Source organism: Leptidea sinapis, chromosome 4 (assembly GCF_905404315.1).
Source record: "Leptidea sinapis chromosome 4, ilLepSina1.1, whole genome shotgun sequence".
Classification (NCBI taxonomy): domain Eukaryota; kingdom Metazoa; phylum Arthropoda; class Insecta; order Lepidoptera; family Pieridae; genus Leptidea; species Leptidea sinapis.
The window spans coordinates 1,760,959-1,783,319 of record NC_066268.1 but is presented as its reverse complement, the minus strand read 5'-3'; the positions used below and the strand labels follow the sequence as shown (position 1 = coordinate 1,783,319).

The 22,361-nt window shown below is 35.3% G+C and overlaps 2 protein-coding genes across 2 annotated transcripts in view; one reads left to right on the top strand and one right to left on the bottom strand.

Annotated features, from left to right (window-relative positions):
* LOC126980043 (dual specificity tyrosine-phosphorylation-regulated kinase 2-like) overlaps positions 1-22,361 on the top strand; it is a gene marked incomplete at its 3' end in the record, with an annotated part of 178,607 nt that overhangs the window by 135,782 nt on the left and 20,464 nt on the right. The gene's annotated exons all lie outside the window — the stretch shown is intronic.
* LOC126980033 (uncharacterized) lies at positions 415-9,741 on the bottom strand. Its single transcript, XM_050829664.1, has 2 exons — positions 9,615-9,741; positions 415-2,712 (listed from the first exon to the last, which is right to left on the bottom strand). Exons 1-2 carry the CDS (start codon positions 9,654-9,656, stop codon positions 2,176-2,178), a joined length of 579 nt encoding a protein of 192 aa, XP_050685621.1. The 5' UTR covers positions 9,657-9,741; the 3' UTR covers positions 415-2,175.

Below are 22,361 nucleotides of genomic sequence, written 5' to 3'. Positions count from 1 at the left end.
AAGTTAAGAAACAGGGCAAAATAAAAATAAAAAATATTTTTTTTCAACTTTTGTGTTGATAAGGGTAGAATTTTCAAAATAATGCTTAAAAAATCATATCTTTTGAACTACTGGCCCTAGAACAGTAAAATTTGGTGTTTTCGATAGATGATGACCACCCCTATCACGGGTATCCCGTTGGTCCACTGATTACGGGACATCCTGTATAAAATTCTGAGCGGGGTGGATTCTCAATTGCGTCGTTTGTTTGAGACTAAATATTCATTTAATTTTACTAGCTACGTCATAGCATTACTTCAAGTAGTGAGTCACCAAGTGATTTCTTTGTTAATCGTCAGTTGTATATTATTGAATTAGTATTACAATAAATAAGGTGATAAATAAAAATACTTAAATGACTAGAGAATAATACTTTAATAATAATAATATATTTATCTTAATGTTTATATATAATTATTAATCTTAATACTATATTATCTTTATAACACTGTGTTACATTATACATAGTGACCAACACTTTATAATTGAGTATTTTAGTGCTTAAATATAATTTTTTATAACTAATTTAAAATAGGAATGAATATTTTTGTTGTTAAGCCTATAAGTGATATCCATAATATAATCATCGGAAACAGTAAACTTGTTTAATAAACGACAATATAATTAGTAATTGCGTTTATATTTTATGACCTAACAAAATATAAAGAATTACAAATTTTTTCTTGATATTTCAAAATTATTATGCATTTAAAGAAATTACTGCTGTTCTGGAAAATGACCAATAAAGTTGAATGTATTCGTTAGCTATTTATCGTTTAATAGATAGTCTAAGGCAGAGCTCTATAGAGTGTTTGCTCTACGTTTACTTACGTAAAAATTTGCTGAGTTTAAGCTTAGCATAATCTTAATTATATTTTTATAGTCAAATAACTGACCCTACAGAAAGAAAATGTAAGTATTCGCAAAAAATGCAGTCTTAAACCATCGGAAATGTGTAATCAAAGTTGATGACATTACATTACCGCTTTTTATTTTTAAGTATTAAAATGGATATAGTATGTTATTCTTAAGAGATAGACATAAGCCATCGGACGGTGACTTTTCTGTAGATCTATATAAGATACATAATTCCACCATACATTATTTTATCATATGTCGAAGGGTTTAAGATAGCGTTTCTGATTAAAGCTCCCAGATGAAGAAATATCGTTAATGTATACAGATATATGTACAAAAACTTAACAAATAATATACTAAATCCTTCTTTTAGAACCACGCTATCCGTTGGTGGTGAAAAAGCATACAAATCGATGCAGTAGTTTTTGAATTTATGGCGAACAGACAGACAGACAGACAGACACGACGGAGGACTTTGTTTTATAATATAATAGTGATTGTCATTTGATATTATGCTGAGCTGAAGCTAAGACAGTCCAATATAAAAGTCAAATTCGCGTTTTTTCACACTCAGCTAAGTTGTACGTAAGTAAAGTCTGAGCAAAATCTAAGTACCCTCTATTGATTCTCTCAGCCTTAGAATTATCCAGTAAATTACTTTATTTAATTTACTTAATTACAAGAGATTTTAATTTTATTGAAGTATAATACGCTATCAAAATTTATAAATACTTTATAAATTAGAAGCTTTCTTTACTGTCTAAAAATATCACAACACACAGTAATCATATCACAAAATCTTAACCTAGTAAGATAAACAAAATTATGTACAATTAAATTAAAATAAACCCATCTAATCTAATCAAGGCTTTATACCTGAATTTGATATCTTTTCCTATTCCATATAAACAAAGGATCTGTTATATGAATGTTATAGTGCACGTAAAATTTTTACAAAATAGATTATAAATGTACGATTTCATCAACGTGAATTGTTTCCAGTAAACGTAATGAACGCTTATTAAATAAATTATGAAATGTATAAATTTCCGAGCAAATATTATGTTACAGAACGACTTTATGGTTTCACTGTATAACCTCATTCAAGATATTGTATTACGTTAGTGCACATGAGCTAAGAAACCGTATCTTAACATCAAACTATCCATAGGTAAATGCATACATTTTAGCATTAACTCCGTAATTACTTAGGTTTACTTAATTTATATTAAAATGCATTATTGAGCAACTATAAAGACCTCATGTGTAGTAGTAAACTTAACTCTTTGATGAGAAGATGTTGAGTAGTTTGGTTTTTATGTTCAACAGTGTTGTAATTGAACGCTTCGCCTTCTTCGGGGATGGTTCGGGCCTTAAGAATGGTTCGGAGTACGACCTCTGAAGGTTCGACGCGTTGCCAGCTTCAGTTTCCTTCGGCATCTGGTATTTGTACTCCTTAACAACTCTCTCTTCATCAGGGTCGTATCTATACAGAACTGAATAAGTGCGCTTAACTTTCTTTGGTTGTCTAGCGATGTTTGGTGTTCTCTCGCTCTTGCATCTCTTAACCTTATTGCGTCCGTAATAATCGACGTAATTGTCCGCATCCACATAGATGATGCGCTTCCCGAGTGCCTGTTCTCTTTCCTTTTTCAGACTCTTCCAGGAAGCGATCACGGATTCACGACGGAAAGTCTTGTTCGGATTGTGCCGACTGATGCAGTACGGTTGCTCCTCTTGTATGTTCGAAGTATCTTTCAGAGGCGACCCCCTTGGACTTGGGCTGTAGTCCACTTCGTAATCATCGCGTGACACCTGTGAACAATTAAGCTGCTATAAATTTAACGCAAACTAAATCTGCTCGGTAGTAAACATCGCTGAAATCACAGTGACTATTTTAAGTATCAACGTGCATACGTGACCGCGAAGGCGACACACAGTCTACAACTCTGTCCTTTTCTATTACTCATGATTTATCACCTGTCTCTATCTCTGTCGTCATTAGGGCCCTTCACCCGGTGGCCATATGTCTATTAACAGCTGTCATTACACAAATGTGTACATTTAAATAGTTGCCAGCGGCCAATACTTGTTCGCCATTCGACAGTGAACTGTCGAGGAAGTATCGGCGTTATAAAAGAGATCGTTCCCTAACATCGCTAAGAATCCCAAGGTTTGTATCGTAGCCGGAGGTTTCAAGGGAACAAACAAACGTCACGCATCAAAATAGCCGTCGAAAGTTGTGCAAGACACTTGACGGTCTCGTTTTCGTAACATACTAAAACTCCACTGTTTAAAAGTGATGTCATTATGCAACATTTCTGGATTACAATATGCAAGGGAAACAAGCGGCTCGACTCGGGTCAGACGAAAATAGACTAAGATCGCGGTTTATTGGAAAACTGTGTAAGATAGTACGAAAGTTTAATGTGGAGCTGTTCTATTTTGAACTAAAAATATTTATATTCCAGTTCTTTAAATTTAGAATATATTTAAACGCTAGCGGTATTACTTAATATGTTACTATTCAGGTTACGGCTGTCGTATGTAATTTATACAAGTCCGAATTCTTAAAGAAATTGATATATCTCACCGCAAGATATTTCAATGTTCGTCTTGACGCGATATATCTGCCTCTGCGCTTGTTTTGACAGCTCGCGTTTTGTAACGTAATTTTTTAATGGGTTTCGTGTGAAAGGTGCACTGTCGCGAATTTGGGTCGTCGCAAAAAAATGGGTCACGCAGAAATAGATTAGTTCTAGTAGCAATGTTAGTTAATACGGCTTAATTAAAATTTTAAATCTAGGTTACACAATAAACGACGTGTTTTGACAACGTTTTTATAACTGTTTGTTTTTAAACATTATTTATAGCACAAGAAATCACGGTTGGGTTTTAAAGGTTAGCGTATTTTTTATATCAAAAGTACAGATGTTTTATCTTACATACATTTTAAGCAGAAAATTTACTGTTGCAATATATATCCTAGTTCCTATCGTTGAAAGCAAAATAGTTTAGTGCGCAATTTTTTTACTACTACTACAACTATTTGATCAAAAACCCTCTATCATATGGAAATGTTAGAAATTAAACTCGAATTACAAAAATTACGGGTAACCGTTGTAATATATAAATTGTTTGATAATAAACCTTGTTACTTAAATATAAATATGTTGTTTTTGTTAAAGTAAAGTAGTAAGTAAAGTAAATACACTTTCGAAAAAAAATTAACAATGTCGTTTTCTTTGCAGGTAATGCAATATGGCACTGCGTCTTATCCATGCTATGATGTCCACGCTACAGCTTGCAGCTTGTGAGGTAATGCCTCTATGTGTCTAGTATTTCAGTCCTGCACCTATTTCGTGTCGGCTATTAAAAGCCGAAGGTAAACGAAAAGGTGCTAGTTATATTCGTCGCAAGTTATTTTAGACAATACTCGAATGCGACCTAGTGCAATGACAATTAATGTTTATTTTATTGGTTGTGTTATATTTTACTGTTTTGGCCTAGGAATGAGTTTACGGCTGTTACTTTGAGCTTGGGCATAGTCTTTTGGCTTGTGAAAGATCATAAATTACGACCTTTAAAATAAGATAAATATATTTAAACAAGGGCTCTTTTAATTGTTGTTTTCATACAAACATTAATTATAATAGCATAAATAAGTCAGATTATGTATCGTAAGGCTTTACGTAAATACTGTACGAAGAACCTCAGTATATATTTAAACATAATTTCAAAATTACTAACCCATTAAATAAAATAAATTGAAATTTTTCCGCTCCTAATAACAACCGCGTTAAGAAGCTAATTTAATATTCAAGAGGCATTGAATACGGTACATTAGCAAAAACTTTTATACATATTAAATACTTTCCGAGGCCGAATTGCGAGCCCACTTTCTTGTACCGTTAACTCATATTATTGTGTGCGCGGGCAAAAAATAATGCGCTCATTTTTATTTTACAGCTATTTTGGGCTAGATTTTATGATTTTAGTATTCTAGATATTTTTTGTTTAGTCATCATCGGGCGGGCTGCACTGGATATTCGGTGATCACCCATTAGACTTCATTAGTCCGCCTCACGATCGAGCTTATCTGATGGTTGGTTATGGCATGTTTCGGTGTCGTAATTTAGGCTTTAGCATTCAGAAAGAAAACATAGTTTACCGTTTTAGGTATATGAGCTGATTTATGAGTGGTTTAAGTTTTCTCCGCGCATTTCCTAATAGGTATACAAAAATTGGCTTAATTAAAAAGAGTTTCGTCTTAATTGTCATCGATCAAGAAGATAGAGCAAGATTTTTTTTATTATTATATATTTATTTGGTTTTACAATTTAATATCATCTTTATATGTAATATTAAATACATACTCCATTAATGTTTATATTTGCGGTGCGTTTATATTGGTCTCCTTCTATTTCGGTACATTCAAGCAGTATAGTTTTATTTACATCGATTTCACATGAAGGTTGTTAACCGATACTTTTTAATCATTCGCAAAAACCAACCCCAACTTTCATTATCCCTTCCAATCTCTAGTGCAGTTTTGTACGAATATGACGGCTAATACTTTTATAAGAGAAAAGGTAAGCATCGTAAAAAAGTGAAGAGAGGAGCAGACCCTGCCAATTACAGTCCAGGATTCTTGATTTTTTTTTATGGAACAGGGGACAAACGAGTGTACAGCTCTTTTTGAATGGCGTTTCGTCCTGAAAACACCGCACAAGGAAGCTTGCCACAACTTGGTCGTATGCGGAAGAAAGTTCCTTGGAAACCGCACTGTGGAGGAACGCCACACATCCAGATGTTGGGGATGAAATCTTAATATGAGGCGTGTCGTGCATAGGTGGAACTCAGCGGCAGGAATCAAGTCAACCCTGTGATTGAACCCAATACTCTGAGCGGCTTCAAAATGACAATTGAGCTTGTCATTTTGATTGTTATGTTAAGTCTAATTTCATTTTTCTTCCTTCTATACTATGGTATTTCTCTACTTTGTTTCTTATGATCGTGACATGTAATAGACTATTTATATAAGTGTACATCATCTATACAAAAAATGATGACTTTAAGATGACTAGAGTAAGCCCACGCGACCCTTCCAGATTCCACATGACTAATATATACGTTGACATCGATTGCACAATTTTATTGCTCGTTTCGAGTACGCGGTGGGTCATTGTACTGTTGTTTCCTTAAACTGGTGCGTGTTTAGTAAAAAATTAATCGATTTTTTTCTGTTCTATCGATCAAGTTTTAAATTAGTTCAATTTCATTCAGCCGTTTAATTTTTTTTTAAATTAATACATGCTTTATCAGTTTGGTGAATAATAAGGTTTTGTAAGTATTTTTTTTGAGTTATTACGCGTTTCTGCTATTGTCATCCTATTCGTCAGATTGTTTTTACAATTTCATTTGCAATTTAATAGGTTTGTTTCCTATTTTGATCTGAAAGCGTTATAATTTCATTTCAACGATATAATAGTAAATGATGTGTATGATTATTCAAACCACGACCGGAAGCCTTATATAAAATTTAAACATTTACAATAATACATCCCGACTCGCTCCAAGCAGATTCCTAATCTGTAACCGGCTCTAGGACTAGTGTTGGCCGTACGTATATCTCAGATATCGATGATGCAACGCATAACTCACTGTCGCCCGCTCAGATTTGACAAGCATCGTTATCTCGATCTCAGCTTTCGAAAGCCAAGCAACCGTGAACCGGAACAACGCGGGTCGCGGGTGACACCAGGTTGTTACGAAAGACGGGACGTTCAGTGTGCATTCATCTTTACAGGCACTGGCTGACTGATTTAAACTATTTGTGTGTTGGCGCCTGTGACACAACTCGTATGGTATTATTAGTCTTGTGACACATCCATTACACTACCAATAGTGGCGTTTAACATCTCTAACTATCAAAGAACTTTACTAGCATTTTAATTTAATTTATTATTTTCGGAAAACTTACAGCTTGATTATTATTTAGTACGTAATTCATACATCATAATACATGAAAGCTAACATAAATGACAAAAAAAAACACACTAGTAAAATTAAATTAGATAGTAAAAAGATTAGAAGTTGTTTTCCATGTCGTAGATATTTATCAGATTGGAGACTGCAGAAAATATTTGGTGAAAGTTAAATTCGCGAAGTGCGCTCTTGCGAAAAAATATTAGATTTGTATTGCCGATAGCCGTATACTATCGATATGTTTTTCACGGTTGTACGTCACTTAACTTTCTAATATTTTAGTGTCTGTTATTACTTATTGTGCCTATTGATAAAATCAATTTTAACACAAACTCTTGTAGTACCACTTCTTTTGACTGTAAGTCTGTCAAAACACGATGTCAACTCATCCGTAAAATCGTACAAGATATCTATATACATAGAGCACAAAGGCTGCGTTGTAAATTTTATCCCTCAGCAACCACAGTATGTACAGACCCCCATAATGTATATTTTTGGAAAGGTCTTGATAAGAAAAGCTTAAAATCGTTTTCGAGATTAGGTTTCTAGGTGCTTGCCATCAAAAGCTATTCAGGTTCAAACATTTCCCATACTTACATGCAACGTGCCAAGTGCCAACAATAGCCATTATGAACAAATTGGTTTGTTTTCTAATTTTTTCTAAGTTTTAACTACCAATATCATAACGACGGGCAAGTCGACAGTCAACACTATAGTATCTCTGTATACTATTTAAATACTTTTGTAAATTAAACATATTCTAATACAGCCCTTCTTGGATTTTACTATTTGTTGACAAGCGGAATTTTTTTTTTATTTAATTTGCTTAATCTCTCGTCTTTGTCATCTAGCTTGGCAGTGTGATGACATTAGAAGAAATAACGTGAATAGAGTGAATTGTTTACTCTTACATTAAGGATTGGTCTCCGCTGAGTTTCAACTAGATACCGCAGGTGTAGTCGCAAAGTGCGGCAACTAATACTACGCCCAAGTGGGCGTACTCCAGCCAGTCTCGAACAATGTGTGACGTTGGCCTGCCACGTGTTCTGTTAAACGTTGCTAATAATTCAAACTAAAATGCCGGGTTGCGTAGTAAAACTATGTATATTATCATCAGTAAGTATTTTGTATTTTATTAATTTCAATGTAAAATAATACGAAGCGTATGTTACAAATATGTTTGTATGTTTGAAAGATGCCGTAATGAAAAAGCTATTGTTGTTAGGTAGTGCGGTTTCTAGTTGGAGCGCAGCGGAGACCAATCCTTAATCTAAGATTTTACTATACTTTGGTCGTTAAATTTGATATTACTTACTCATCAAATTTGAGCTTTACATACTGCAAATCTAACATTTAAAAAAATATTTTTTGAACTTTGACACTTTGAGCGAACAATATATCGTGTTGTTAGTCAAAGCAAGGATAATCCTTCCGAAAAACTCAACTTTTATGGATCGTTAAAATAATTCATAATGCTATATTATTTTTTACACAAATTATGGTACAATTATCTGAGTATCCATTTTAATATGAATCGAATTGAAACAACTAATCGATCAATTCGATTCAATTCGATTTTAATGGCGATTATAATAGTCATAAAAATGTTTCAAGGTTGGCGATTATTGGCCCTTTATTGCCGAAATTAATTGGTAATAGTTTTCGGTGATTTATTTAATATCTAAATATTACAGTCGATTAGATATAATTATATTCCTACTTATCACTTTATTTTTATTATTTATTTATGCCTATTACGTATATAATTGCAAAAGCAAATATTTAACAAAATTTTAAGATAATTCAGTTTTTGGAATTAATTTAAAAATTCTAAAGATGATATCCGTTGTTATTATAGCATGTCACATAATTTAACTGCTTGACGGGCGCAGTACCACGTGTTAGGGGTCTTATTAAAGTACGCTACGCTTTATGTTGTCGTGATGCGTTACGCCTTAAATTATAGATTCTATTTAACTTGGATTATAGTAAATCAAAATTCATTTTTTTAATACACTGTCGTTATCATTAACGTAATGGAACCTCACACCATAATATTATGTTCATATAATTTATCCGCCATGCGTAACATTGAAAGTTGAAACAGCCGTGAAACTCGAATGTCAAGAACGCTGCCATTAAAAGAGTTACCATAAAGGCGGGGTCAACGACATTGGCCATAGACTAGTTTACCTTTTATGCGTCGCTTGCGTAATGGACCCTATTCGCTGTCTATGGTATTAATGCGCTGTGAAATTGTCACATTCGTCAGGCTTTGTGCAGCTGTTTCGTAGGCTTTTTTTATAAACACGGGGAAGGAAATACAATCCTGACCATATCAACAGTGTATTAACTGCATCGCAGGGCGTGGTACGATAGTACAATATTCAATAAGGTGGAGAGAACCTATTAGCCATTCCTACGAGGGTGTAATTTGTGGGCACGCAGCGAAGCCGAGGGCCTCAACGCACCCGAGTAGATTTATAGTTTACACTGAACTAGAGGAAAATATTACAAATTCTACTGTGAACCAGTAATGAGACTGAACATCTTAAGTCTCAAGGTGTCGAGCGCATTTGTAGTGTCGCTCAGAATTTTTAGGTTTTTCAAGGATCCTGACCGGTACTGCATTGTAATGGACATGGCCATCAGCTGAACATCCTGCTCGTCTTATCCCTTATTGTTAAAAAAAAAAAAGCCCCGGAATCAATGTCTCAGTGCTTACGTACCACGCTCTCCCAGCTACCTCCCAACACAGTCTTGTCCAGCATCGCAAAACAAAACACAATTCAACAACACGAAAGCACGTTTCCCCGCGGAAGCTGCGAATATTGGCACAGTTGTCGCGGCGAGCTCTCCTGAACAACTGAAGCGGGATGCGTTTCAGCCGGATATTTATATCGGTCGGGAGGGCTGGTTCCACTTAGCGCGCGTGTGCCATAGTTCGCCGAACTACTATATCGGAATGGGGTGGCTCAGAGATGCGTGCTCGGATCCGTTGTGTCACCGCGTGTCATTTGCAGCGGAACGATCTTTGTTCTCCTGTCTCCTGGTATGATGACCTCTTTGTTAGGTTGCCCTTCGAACTTTAGCTCTTTGAACATTTAACTATACGCTCATCTAATTGTTCGATACTGTAATAGTTTTATTCCTCCGTTTCCTTTCTCTCGGAGCACCATTTTTTTTCCATGGGTATGGTTCTGATCATCAGCCGCATTTATCACGGGGAGTGTTCCGAAGAGCTGTTCAACCTAATTCCTGCCGCCGAATTCCACCTTCGCACGACACGCCACAAGTTAGGATATCATCCCCACCATCTGGATGTGGTGCGGTCCTTCACAGTGCGGTTTTTAAGGAGCTTTCTTCGACGTACTACAAAGCTGTGGAATGATCTTCCATGTGCAGTGTAGTGTGTATGAGTGGACGATACGACATGGGTACCTACCTTCAAAAAAGCGCGTACACTTTCCTTAAAGTCCGGCAACATTCCTGTGATTCCTCTGGTGTTGCAAGATAATGTGGGCGGCGGTAATCACTTAACAGCAGGTGGTGACCCGTACGCTCGTTTGTCCTCCTTTTCCACAAAAAAATCGTCATATTAGCCGGAAGACGTCCACAGCTGCACAAAGGCCTCCCCTAAAGACCTAAAGATCTCTTCTATGATCGGTCCTGCGCTGCCCTCATCCAACGTATTCGGATCATAGGTCCATCTTGTGGCAAACAAAGCGTACAAGACAGAAGAACATATCTAACGGAGATATAACAAGATAGAAACGGAAAGCGAATCTATTGTTACTGTAACCGATTTGATTGAAACGTCTTAAACAGTCGGCCACGCTTGAAATAAGCGACTTAGGAGTCTGAGTAGTAAACCAGCTAACGCACCAATTGTCGGTCATACATTATCGGTCTGTTAGATCGTATACTATATCTTGTCACTTGTCTTGATCACTAGTATATTCTTGTTCTATGGTTCTCATAGTAAAATTCAACCATTTATATGACCCATCTGCAAAGAAATGCCTCTTGAGAAGAACGGACACAAGAATCTCAGCGGGCCTTTTTTCTTTAGACGAAGTTGCGTTACACATACGACGTTATTCATGTGGTATAATTTGGAAAGAGATTTATGCGAGTCCTTAGCATAAAAGCATTCGTATGCTTTGCCAAGAAACCCCCCACAAGTAAATTATAAAATCCACTAGCTGACCCGACAGACGTTGTTCTGTACATAATAAATAAAATACTGTTTTTTATGAATTTGTCAATAATATCTCAAAACATCAAGAATTATATCGTGAAATATGCTACCTGTTGTTATGATGAAATTTCACAGCAGATCTGTCATACCGTTCGTCAATAAATTCTATCATAGAAAATATGTCCATACAAAACAAATGTTGGAAAAAATAAAAATAATTATGAGTCCCAAATCGAAATAAAAACTATCTTTTCTCTCAAGTTGGACTAAACTGCACCCCGTGAAGTAAACCCCATTAAAACCGTTCATTAGTTTAAGAGTTTATAACTCGAAACAAACAGTAGGTAATGTATTTATATATATTACGTTATATTCCAAAGCCAGCATTCTATATTTATGTAAAGATGATGATATTGTTCCTGATTCCGATCCAATAACTCAACCAACCACTCATTGCCTACTGAAAATACATGTCGTTGTTCACGTATACCAAATCTATTTTAAATACTTGTGAATAATCATATCAATACGGTAATTTCCTCACAGAAAATCTCAATACCGCTGAACCAACTGGGTATCGAACTCGAGACTTCAGGCAGACAAGTTGCAGACGCATTCTTATGCAATATGTTGTTTCGTGATACTATTTTTATATAATCAAATACCATAAACTCTCCATGATTCGTTCACCACACGTTATGACTACCATAGAAATAGACTCTTTTGTTACAACAATTTTCTTATAGCAGTAATAACATCGATTTCGATTGTATTATTTCATTCTAATTTCGAACATCTGACCTCTATTCTAATATATGTTGAGATGACAGTTCGAAATTTAATGTCAAGTTGCAGACAAATTTGACAAATGTTGCATGTTATTAAGATATCGATTGATGTGATAGTTGGGACCGACTCTAGTCAGTTATATACAGTCACTTAAACTACAGTTAAATAAGATAACGTAACAAAATCACTATCCAACTCGTTCTTGACCGTTTTTGATTTTTCGATAATTTTTACCCTTATTACAAACTCATGACCGTAGATGTATATATCATAATCATAGTTATTAATTATGTTCGAAGTGAAAGTTACAGAAGCGATACTCGAAATCAAGCCGAACCAGTGCCGGATTAAGTAAGCTCGGGGCCCGTAGCATATTCTTTCAAAGATCTATATTGCTGCTTGATCTGTTGGCTATAGTCGGTAACCAAGTATCTGACGTGGATTGTGTTAGTAGGAAAAGTTGTATCTTACTTACTAACATCTTAGAAAGTTTCACTCAAAAAAATACGCTCAGGAAAAAAAATCAAATAACAAATTTCTTTATTTACTATTTAATATTAACATAAAAGCTTACTATCAACTACAATTAACTATTAAGACCTTATAATATGTAGGTATCAGAAAACTTATTTGTATAAACCTATCTCCGAGTTTGGCGATCAGACTTTACTAAACTTATAAGCTAATACACTATTATGGTCTTAGGGGGAAACTGGGGAAAACCTGGCTATTCGTTGTTTAATATGAACTTACAGATACCTTAGAATTAATGACTAGTTATGTATGTCATAAATACAGAGATATGTAGACATACTAAATACATGATAATTATGAGAAATGAGTGAGGTAGAGGGATGTGGGGAAAGGGAAATTACGCTCAGGCAGAGATGAGTGGGTTTAAATATGCGAGGCCCCCTTTCGCGCGGGGCCCCTAACTATTGCTAGTCTTGCTAAGTGGTCAATGGTCAATCCGGCACTGAGCCGAACATTAGTTCCATCAGAAGCAAGACTGACGCGCGGCCCCAAGTGGATCCTACGTCATCAGACGAATAAAGCTCCAAGTCAACAGCATTGCTGGGATTGCATCAATCGAACGTTACAGATTACAAACGAACTAGGGTTGCCAACCGTTCTTAAAAATAGAAAATTGGTCCCTGTTTCTTGTAAAACACTTGTTAGATAAACTGACTTTTTCGGCACATGCCAGACACAGCCAACATTATACTTACATAAAAAACGGACAAGCGCGAGTCGCATTCGCCCATTGAGGGATCCGTACATTTTTTAAATCATATAATAACAAAATGATTCAAATTTTTTTCAATACTTGTAGTATAAGACGGTATTACTTGCCAAACTTCATATTTCTAGCTTAACGGAAAATATCCTATAAATTTTAATTCCCTTAAGAGCGTCGAAATATTGTTTATGGTAGGATAAACGGTCGCTTCTTTTTTTTACATTAACTGAAAGTTTGATTTTTTCACAGCTTCAAGAGACTGTAGATATCCTGAGTATATCGTTTTATTCCATATCAACTCGATTCCTCCACGCGTTCTCAAGATAAAGACTTGAGGTACTGAACCATAAAAAAGATTTCGATCAACTGAAATAAATATACTATTATTAAAGAATAATTGGTAACCGAAGCTATTAATTAAACTCGGGTATTTCTGAATACAACCACGACCAGTCACTTCATAAATATAATGTCAGCGTGACAAATTATTGGAGGAAAACATATTTTTAAAAGTTTTTATTTAACCTGTGTGGAATCAGCCATACTCTTCATTTTATACAAAAAGTTGACAACCCTAGGGATAAAATCTGTATACCAGAAGGCGTCTCAATACGTAATCCATGTTCGAGTTGTTTTGTCATTTTCTTCATAACTGTGCATAAAAGACACAACAGTAGGTACGAAGGAACCGTATCGAGTCTTGATGCAGAGAAGATTCGAGAACCATCCAATCGAGCTAGAAACTACTATGCTCGATGTATTTTTCAGTAATAGGCCTTATTCACATGTTAGATGAAATTTCGGCGAAATAAGGGCGGCAAAAGATCTCCTTTGTTTTCCACATACTCTGTCTCTTTATATATTAATAATAATAATAAATGAAATTTTATTCATCATATTACAAATAAAATAAAATAAAGTTGCCATAAACTATCTAGGATAAATTTCGCATCGAATGGTGGTGGTTTCATGTCGATGTATATAGATTATAATCAAAGTAAACTATAGTTTACACTGTACAACTTGCTTCCTTTTAATTGAATCGAAAGTTTCATAACATTAGTATTGTTGATATGACGTCACAAGAAACGATACCACTGTCTTCTTAGAACGCAGCGAGATAATGCTTTGCAGCCGCTCTGTGTAAACACGGCTTTAGAGACATTGTTATGATGTACCTGCTTCTGTTTATGATACCCTGGTACTAGGAAGAGTAATTACTATGAATTGAAGCGGATATTACAGTTATTTCTAAACTCCGGATCCTCCTTTCTGATAAAGAGTATTCGAATTTTCTTCATGAACAAGTTCGTACATTTTTCCTGTTATTTGAACCTGTACTAAAATATGTTCGGTCCTATTTTCGATGTTTAAATTTTAAGTTATTAGTTTAAATATGATATATGTAATTGCTTGTATAATACCTTTACTTATTTACAGTTTTTATAAATTGATATAATATATACTGCACTCTTGTGAGTTATTTTTATGAAGTTATTTTTTTAACACATTTGAGTAATTCTGGTGCATCACTTTACAAGTTAAGAAACATTGCTTAAAATATAGTGTGAAACTATAAATATACATTTAAAATGTATGTAAATATTGTGCATTGTATGTAATTATGTAGTAGAGGGTGCCTGTCATTAATAGGTGATCTTATTACTTATTCAAATAAAAAAATATAACGGTAGTGAAAGTGAGTCTAGACAATTTGTATATTCACTAATTCCTGCTCGTATTAAATTTGTATTATATGGGGAGCTTATCGTCCCCACCATTTCTCCTGGTTGGTTCATTGGTCCTCTACAGTGCGGTTTTCAAAGGAACTTTCTTCCACGTACAACAAAGCTGTGGAATGAGCTTCCTTGTGCGGTGTTTCCGGGACGATACGACATGGGTACCTTCAAAAAAAGCGCGTACACCTTCCATATAGGACGGCAACGCTCCTGTGATTCCTCTGGTGTTGCAAGAGAATGTGGGCGGCGGTGATCACTTTACACGGGACCCGTACGGTCGTATTGTAGTCCTTTTCCATTAATAAAAATAGTGAAACGTGAAAGCGTAACATACATACACATTCGAATTTATAATAATTGAAATTGTATGACTATAGTAGGCCATAGACTCGTTTTTATAATTCCTTCCGAAATTCTAGAACAAAACAAAACCAATTAAGATGAAGGGAAGGCGGCGTTATGAACTCAATTAGACTCATTCAGAGAGGAGTCGAATCAAATGAGAAAGAACGCATTCAGAGCTAAGAACGCCCGTTTCTGTAATAACTTTCTCTCTGGGAGCTTTAGTGCTTAATACGGTCGAATTAAGCCGCCACTGTGTTACGAGCGAGCTTTTAACGAACTTTAAAAGTATCGTCAGAAGCTTCTATGTGCATTTTTGAAATATGAATGCGCTGATTTGAATGTTTTGTTTCTAGGGCAGTCGTGCCGGAAAGATAAACAGGGTTAGGCTTCAATGTAAAGAAAGCTCTTATTTAAATTCAAATATTTTTATTCAAATAGGATATCACTTGTTGGAAGCCAAAAACTACAACCAATTCGAAAAAGTTTGCCTCAGACCTGAAGAACGGGCGCAAGAAATTCGGCGGGCTTCTTTTTCTCTTTCTTAAAAAATATGGTGACAAAGTGATCGTATAATAAAACTTATAATTTATAAACCTGAGGGCGGTCACTCCATTCCCAATCTGTGGTACCTATCATTGAGAAAATCATTAATGTTATAGTAACCTTTACCACACAAACGCTTTTTAACAATTCTTAAGAAAGAAAGAATGATCATTTATTCTGCAACTTAAACCTAGTATACAAGTAGACATATTTATTAATTTAAATTAAAATACAGAATTGAAGTTCACCTCAGCATAATACTAATCATACCCACAGGTGATATGATCAGCGCTGGTCTTCCGGAGAACACCAGGTCTTCTAGCGGATTGTCATAAAGCATACAGGTTATACAATAAGAATATAAAGGGTTATCGCATCGACCAAATACAGTGATTTATTAACTATAACAGGTCGACCTGGCACCACAAGTAGCATCCGTTCACGAGTTGACGCATGGACCAGCCATCGTTCTCTTCGCATATATCTGAAGGGAAGGAAACGAACCGGTACGCGAAGCCACCGCAAGCAATTCCATTTTAATGATCATGACGATATTGTTAACATAAAATTGAAGCCGAAAAGTCTCAACCAGTATATTCTAAAATACAAACGTTAAAATACTCCAATATTTTTACTTCTACTAATTATTTTCACTATTACTTCCAATATTTACATTTCAAAATATATTACACATAGCATCTGAAACTTCTAAGAAATTGTTACAACTTCTAATCATAATGAAGGAAAATGTGCGAAATTTCATTTTACGAGAACATCGTATTATGTGGAAAATGAATCGTGGTTTTTGCGAATCGTATGGATTTCTTTGTAAATAAATAGGAAACGGACATGATTATTTTATAAAATGCGGCACTTTAAAGGGTTATGAACCTATGAGGGCCAATGACACTTCATTAAAGCTTGCGTCTGTCTGTTATTTATTCTTTCTCATTAACGGTGACTGATTTCAAGCTGACAGTTAAGATCATCTGTTAGGCTACTTATACATTAGGCCGGAACCGCACCGTCACCGCAACGATGCCGTTAATACGCCGCACGCAAACAATCTTTTGCGTTACGTACTCTTTGAGAAAAAATATTTACTACACGGCTACATTATCTCTGGACCTCGCTGGAACGTGAGGCCCCCTTCCGTTCCCCTTTCCCCCTCTCGCGCTTGTCATGTTGCGTCAGTACGGTTTGAAGTTTTTTACCGTTAGGTACATGTCGTGATATTTTTGACTTTTTTGTAAATAGTTCTGTAGTTGCTGTTGTTCTGTGTCGCTATATAGTAATAATATATATAGTAATAATAGTTTCGCCAGAAAAAAACTTTATTAACTTAACCCAGATTCTTTCTCAAATTTTCGTCATTATAATAATAATAATAATCAGCATCACAACATTAATCTTTACATCAGTCGAATTCATACAAAAAAATAAATTGTTGTTTATCTAATATATAAAATTCTCATGTAGCGGTGTTTGTAGTTAAACTCCTTCGAAACGGTTTGACCGATTCTCATGAAATTTTGAGTGCATATTGGGTAGGTCTGAGAATCGGACAACATCTATTTTTCATCCCCCTAAATGTTAAGGGTGGACAACACCAAATTTATTTTTTATTTATTTTTTAAATTTGTTTGATTGTGAGTCAGCATTAAAAATACATACAACTTCAAATTTTCACCCATCTACGATCAACAGTTACTTTTGTATCGCGATTTTAATATCGGCAATACAACGTTTGCTGGGTCAGCTATTATATTAATAATAATATCTTTGTCTTCCTTTGCACACCGTATCAAAGTGACGATGTGACGTTATTGAATTTAATTATCACGGGCTTTATGTCACAATTGCTCTAGTCTACAAAGTAATTATTAAATAAATAGATACTATTTCGCGTCATCATGAATACATGGATAGCCTCTACATTAAGATGGTCTAATAATATTCGAAGCTATCAATACCAATGTTGTTCTATTTTAATATCAATATTTATAGCCATTTAAGCAGCATTGAATATTTCTCGGACAAGGCTGAATTCGTGCTAAATTCAAAACAAATATTAAATGCATGGAGATTATACAACTATACGGCGTGTAGTAAGTACTATTTGAGACCTTTTTATGAAAATAAGGGACTAGATGAGCACGACGTTGAGTTAATGGTAATTGATATAACCTGCCCATTACAGTGCAGTGCCGCCAGGATTATTGAAAAACACAAAAATTCTGAGCAGCAATACAATTGCGCTCGTCACCTTGAGACATATGAAGTCTAATTTGCCCAGTTATTTTACTAGCTACGGCCCCCTTCGGACCGAAACAATAATGCGAACAGATTACTTCCTTACGGTAGAAATAGGCGTCGTTGTGGTACCCACAATCTAGCCGGCACCTGTGCAAAAGAGCCTCCCACAAGAACTCCGATGCAGTGCCAAAATCCGTTGCATAAAAATAAATAATTTTATTTTTCAGGCTCTACTGAGCCCATACAATTGTAGAGGTACTTTTGAATTATTTAATGTCCTTGTTATGTTTTAATAGGATCCTTTTAGTTTAATTTCCAAATACCACTTGTGACCGAAATATTATTATTTCAAGCTAAATTTGCAAACGTATTTGATTAAATCTTTTTATGTGCCTCCAACTCCAAAACGAGTTAATGCTACAAGACATCACATTTGTACAAATTTGTTTAACAAATAACAGAGAAACGGCATCGTTTTAAAATCTCGATTCGGACAAAATTGATAATATTTAACATCAACGCCACTATTGGAACACGAACGGTCGAATATTGTATTTATATCGGTAAGCGCCGGCGTACACTGATTTTTACATGGCGATTAGTAACGTATGCCTTGATTGTACGATGTTAAAGTTGAATTTCTGATGATTATTTCCTTATAATCCCTACTATTATAATATTATAAATGTGAATGTAAGTTCGTTTGTTACGCTTTTACGCCGGAGCTACTGAACCGATTTGATTAAATTTGGTGCAGCGAAAGATTAGAGCTTGGAATAGGACATAGATTACATTTTTCCTGGAAAAATCCATGGTTCCGCGGGATTTGTGAAAAACTGAAATTCACGTCGATGAGCTGTAACTATACCAATAGTAGGTTTAGTTTGCTATAGCAATCTTCCTCGAAATAAGATTCATATAATGTGTTGGGAACGGGGGCGAAAACGGGAATCGGAACTGGAATAGGACATGAGATAATCTTCAATTCCAAACTTGCTTATTATATTTGAAAATCCTCTACTACGTGCGGACGAAGTCGCGGGCATCAGTTAGTATTTGTATAAATATGAGCCACGCAGTCGTACTTTGTTTCTTATTAATAATTCATTCTAAAACAACATACCGTCGCGCTAACAGAGAGACAATCATGATATCATGTGTGATAAAGATAACTGCAGCTCCGACTAAAAACTGTGAGTGAAAAACTAAACAATCAGGGTTTCTTTGTCGGCAATCTCTTCTTCCAAAAATAAAGCATTGATCGAAATTTTTGAAACTTTATATGTAGGAAATATTCGGTGTTGTAGTGCTATGATTTTCTCGCTTATTGCTGTCGGCTTTGTATATCAGGCCTCTGTTTGTGCTCTATAATTATGTTAATCATATAAGCCGTTTTAAGTACATTTTGAAGTACTTTAACACTTACAAAAATATCCAAAACAGAGAGACACACATAATGATGATATTTATCTTATTTTATATTGTCTCAGTGAGTCATACATCCTTAGGTCGTTTGGTGTTGAGACACTTGGCCCGTGGGGCCCACAGGCGCGGAGAATGCACAAAGTATATATATAAAACATACCATCTACGCGCCTCAATAGGGCTACTGGAAACCGAAGCGCGGCAGTATTCTTGGTACACTTCCCTTATAAACAATAGTTTTAATTTAATATAATCATAGTATTAAAATTATTGTTATAATAAATGTTTTCTTATTTGAAAATAAATTTCATCCGGGTTTAAAAATCAAGGAGAAAAGTGTCGTGAACGTTTTTATGGAAAATGGCCGGTAATAATGTAATATTTTCTTAAAGCCGTGCAGTGGACGGCTGCCCTTATCGCGTCGTAAAGGATTCCTCGAACGCGGCCCTTTTTCGATATTTAAGGAAGCGGTGACTGTTTGTTATGCAAACATGAGGTACTTAATTTTTGTTTACTGCGGAATTATCGCGAATTTCTCACGTAACTGGAGATAAAACCAATATTTTTGTAATTGTTTGGTGAAGGATATATGTAGGTCACTCCCGTGTTTTTTAGTGTCGTGTCCGCGACAAAACAATTATTAAGCGCACAGGGTGTTTGTGTAGTATTATTTGAGGTTCCTTGAATGACTTCTTTTACAATAGAACATTGAAGGAAAGTTATTTTTTTTTGTCGCTAAATACCATAATGTATTTAGGTCAAAATATTTTTAAGGAGTTTATCTAGGTTAAGCTTGTTGAGCCCGTTATTTGCTATGCTTTTAATATTCAAAAATAAATAAAATACTGAACTGATTTGAATCAAATTTTGCACACTATATGCAGTTTGCTCTAACTTTAGAGATAGGATAGTTTTTATTTCGATTTGTGACCCACAATAGTTTTTCAATTTCAATTTTTAATTCTGTATGTTAGTTGGTGCTATGTGAAAAATTATTGATACACAGTTTGATAGTTCCGCTTTAACATTATTTCATAGAACTTGAACAGAATCATTGTAATGCATGAACTTATACAGATTTCGTAATTAACAAAACATATTTTAAATTTTAGTTACAGTTTATGTTCAGTTTTTTTCCGGCAAAGCAATGAACTCAGCCGCTGTTTCACGTTAATGCTCGGGCTTCATTATCGGGCGATGTTTCGTGTCACGCTGTCGCCCCAAAATTTAATAATATAATATAATCAATTAATTCCTGGCTACATCTACGCAGTGAACTTAATCCCATATCGCGCGACCGACCTGAATTATATTGAAGCGGCCAAGTGTAGCCACGCAGGCGAATGTTGTCGCGACAAAACCCTTTGATTCGCGACTGTTTACCGACAGTGCAGCGATGTGCATCCTGCGCGCGACACACACCGCGATCCGGCGAATGGCGTGGCGAATATTCGCCGTAGCCCGCTAGTGAAACCCGAGCATAAGGGCTTCTTTGACTCAATATAATAATTTATTGCACTCACAAATGATATCATTTCCTGACATTTTTATGCGCAATTAGGCACTTATTGCCGACATATTTACCGCGCTCCAGATGACTTGACCCGTATACCATAAACATAAAAAACCGACACGATTTACTGGTAATTAAATGTTATAACCGATATCGGGAAAAGCGATAAAATATCGACGGTTTTTATGATGCGTCGCGGTTGAAGATGCGGTGTGTTATGAGAAGTGTTCCGGTTAATTGGCGTTGGTTAGATCGCGTTATGATTTTGAGAGTTTGTGTTGCATTCATATATAAGTAGTTTGTGCAGAATAGTTTTGACAGCAGACTAGAATAAATGCTCTCTCTATCTGTTCTATATCTACCAAGCCTTTATTTCACCAAGCTGACTGACTATTACTGTGACATAATCATTATATCTGCTGATAAATCGACTAATGTCAAGTGGTAATTGTCAAGCGACGACAAGTGACAATTATAATTTTTTTTTTAAAGTTCTTATATAAATACGGATATATTCACAAGGAATATTTTTTCATGTCCGTTTCATTCAATCTTTTATATTGTGGCTTTTATGGTCACCACGATTGAGCCAATGTCAGAGATACTTGTACAATTGACAGGAGCTGTGTCAGATTTGCATTTGTCGTTTGTCACAATATGGCTCGCTAGAAAAAATTGTTGTTGAACAGAATAACACACTAATGAAAGAATTCGATTCTCCTTTGAAATCCCTAACTCTGCAAAAGTTAAGCCAGTGTAGAATATTTGAGTGAGTGAGTGGCGTTATAACTGTTATTGACAATTGTCCCACCTGTCAGCGTGGTGAAATATCGTGGTGGATCTGTTCAAATAATAATAAATCATGTATTAAGTTTAAAATAGAATAAAATTCATTTACCGTAGGGAGTGACAAAAACATAACATATTGCAACAACACTTGTTAGACATTGTTTAGCTACAGCAGTTCGTAAAGAGGCTTTGACATGGAGAGAAGAACTGATTGATTGAATTGATTCAAAGGGTATTTTTTTGTATTCCAGTAAAATTTAGCTCACTTAGTCGATATAAAGAACAGCGCTAAACTCTCACTGGCCTTCCAAGAACCGCACTCGTACACTCTTTATGTTCTATTAATAATATTAATTAATATTGACACAGTTTTACACAAATTATCTTGCCCCAAACTAGGCATAGCCTTTACTATGGGTACAAGACAACGATATGCTTAATACAATATACTTACTTAAACATACATAAATACATATAAACATCCATGACTCGGAAATAAACATTTATATTTATCATATAAATGATTGCACCTACCAGAATTCGAACCCGGGACCTCTAGCTTAGTAGTCAGGGTCACTAACCATTCGGCTATATGGGTCGTCGTTCGTTTGTTTACTTTCTTTGTTTTGTTTTTTT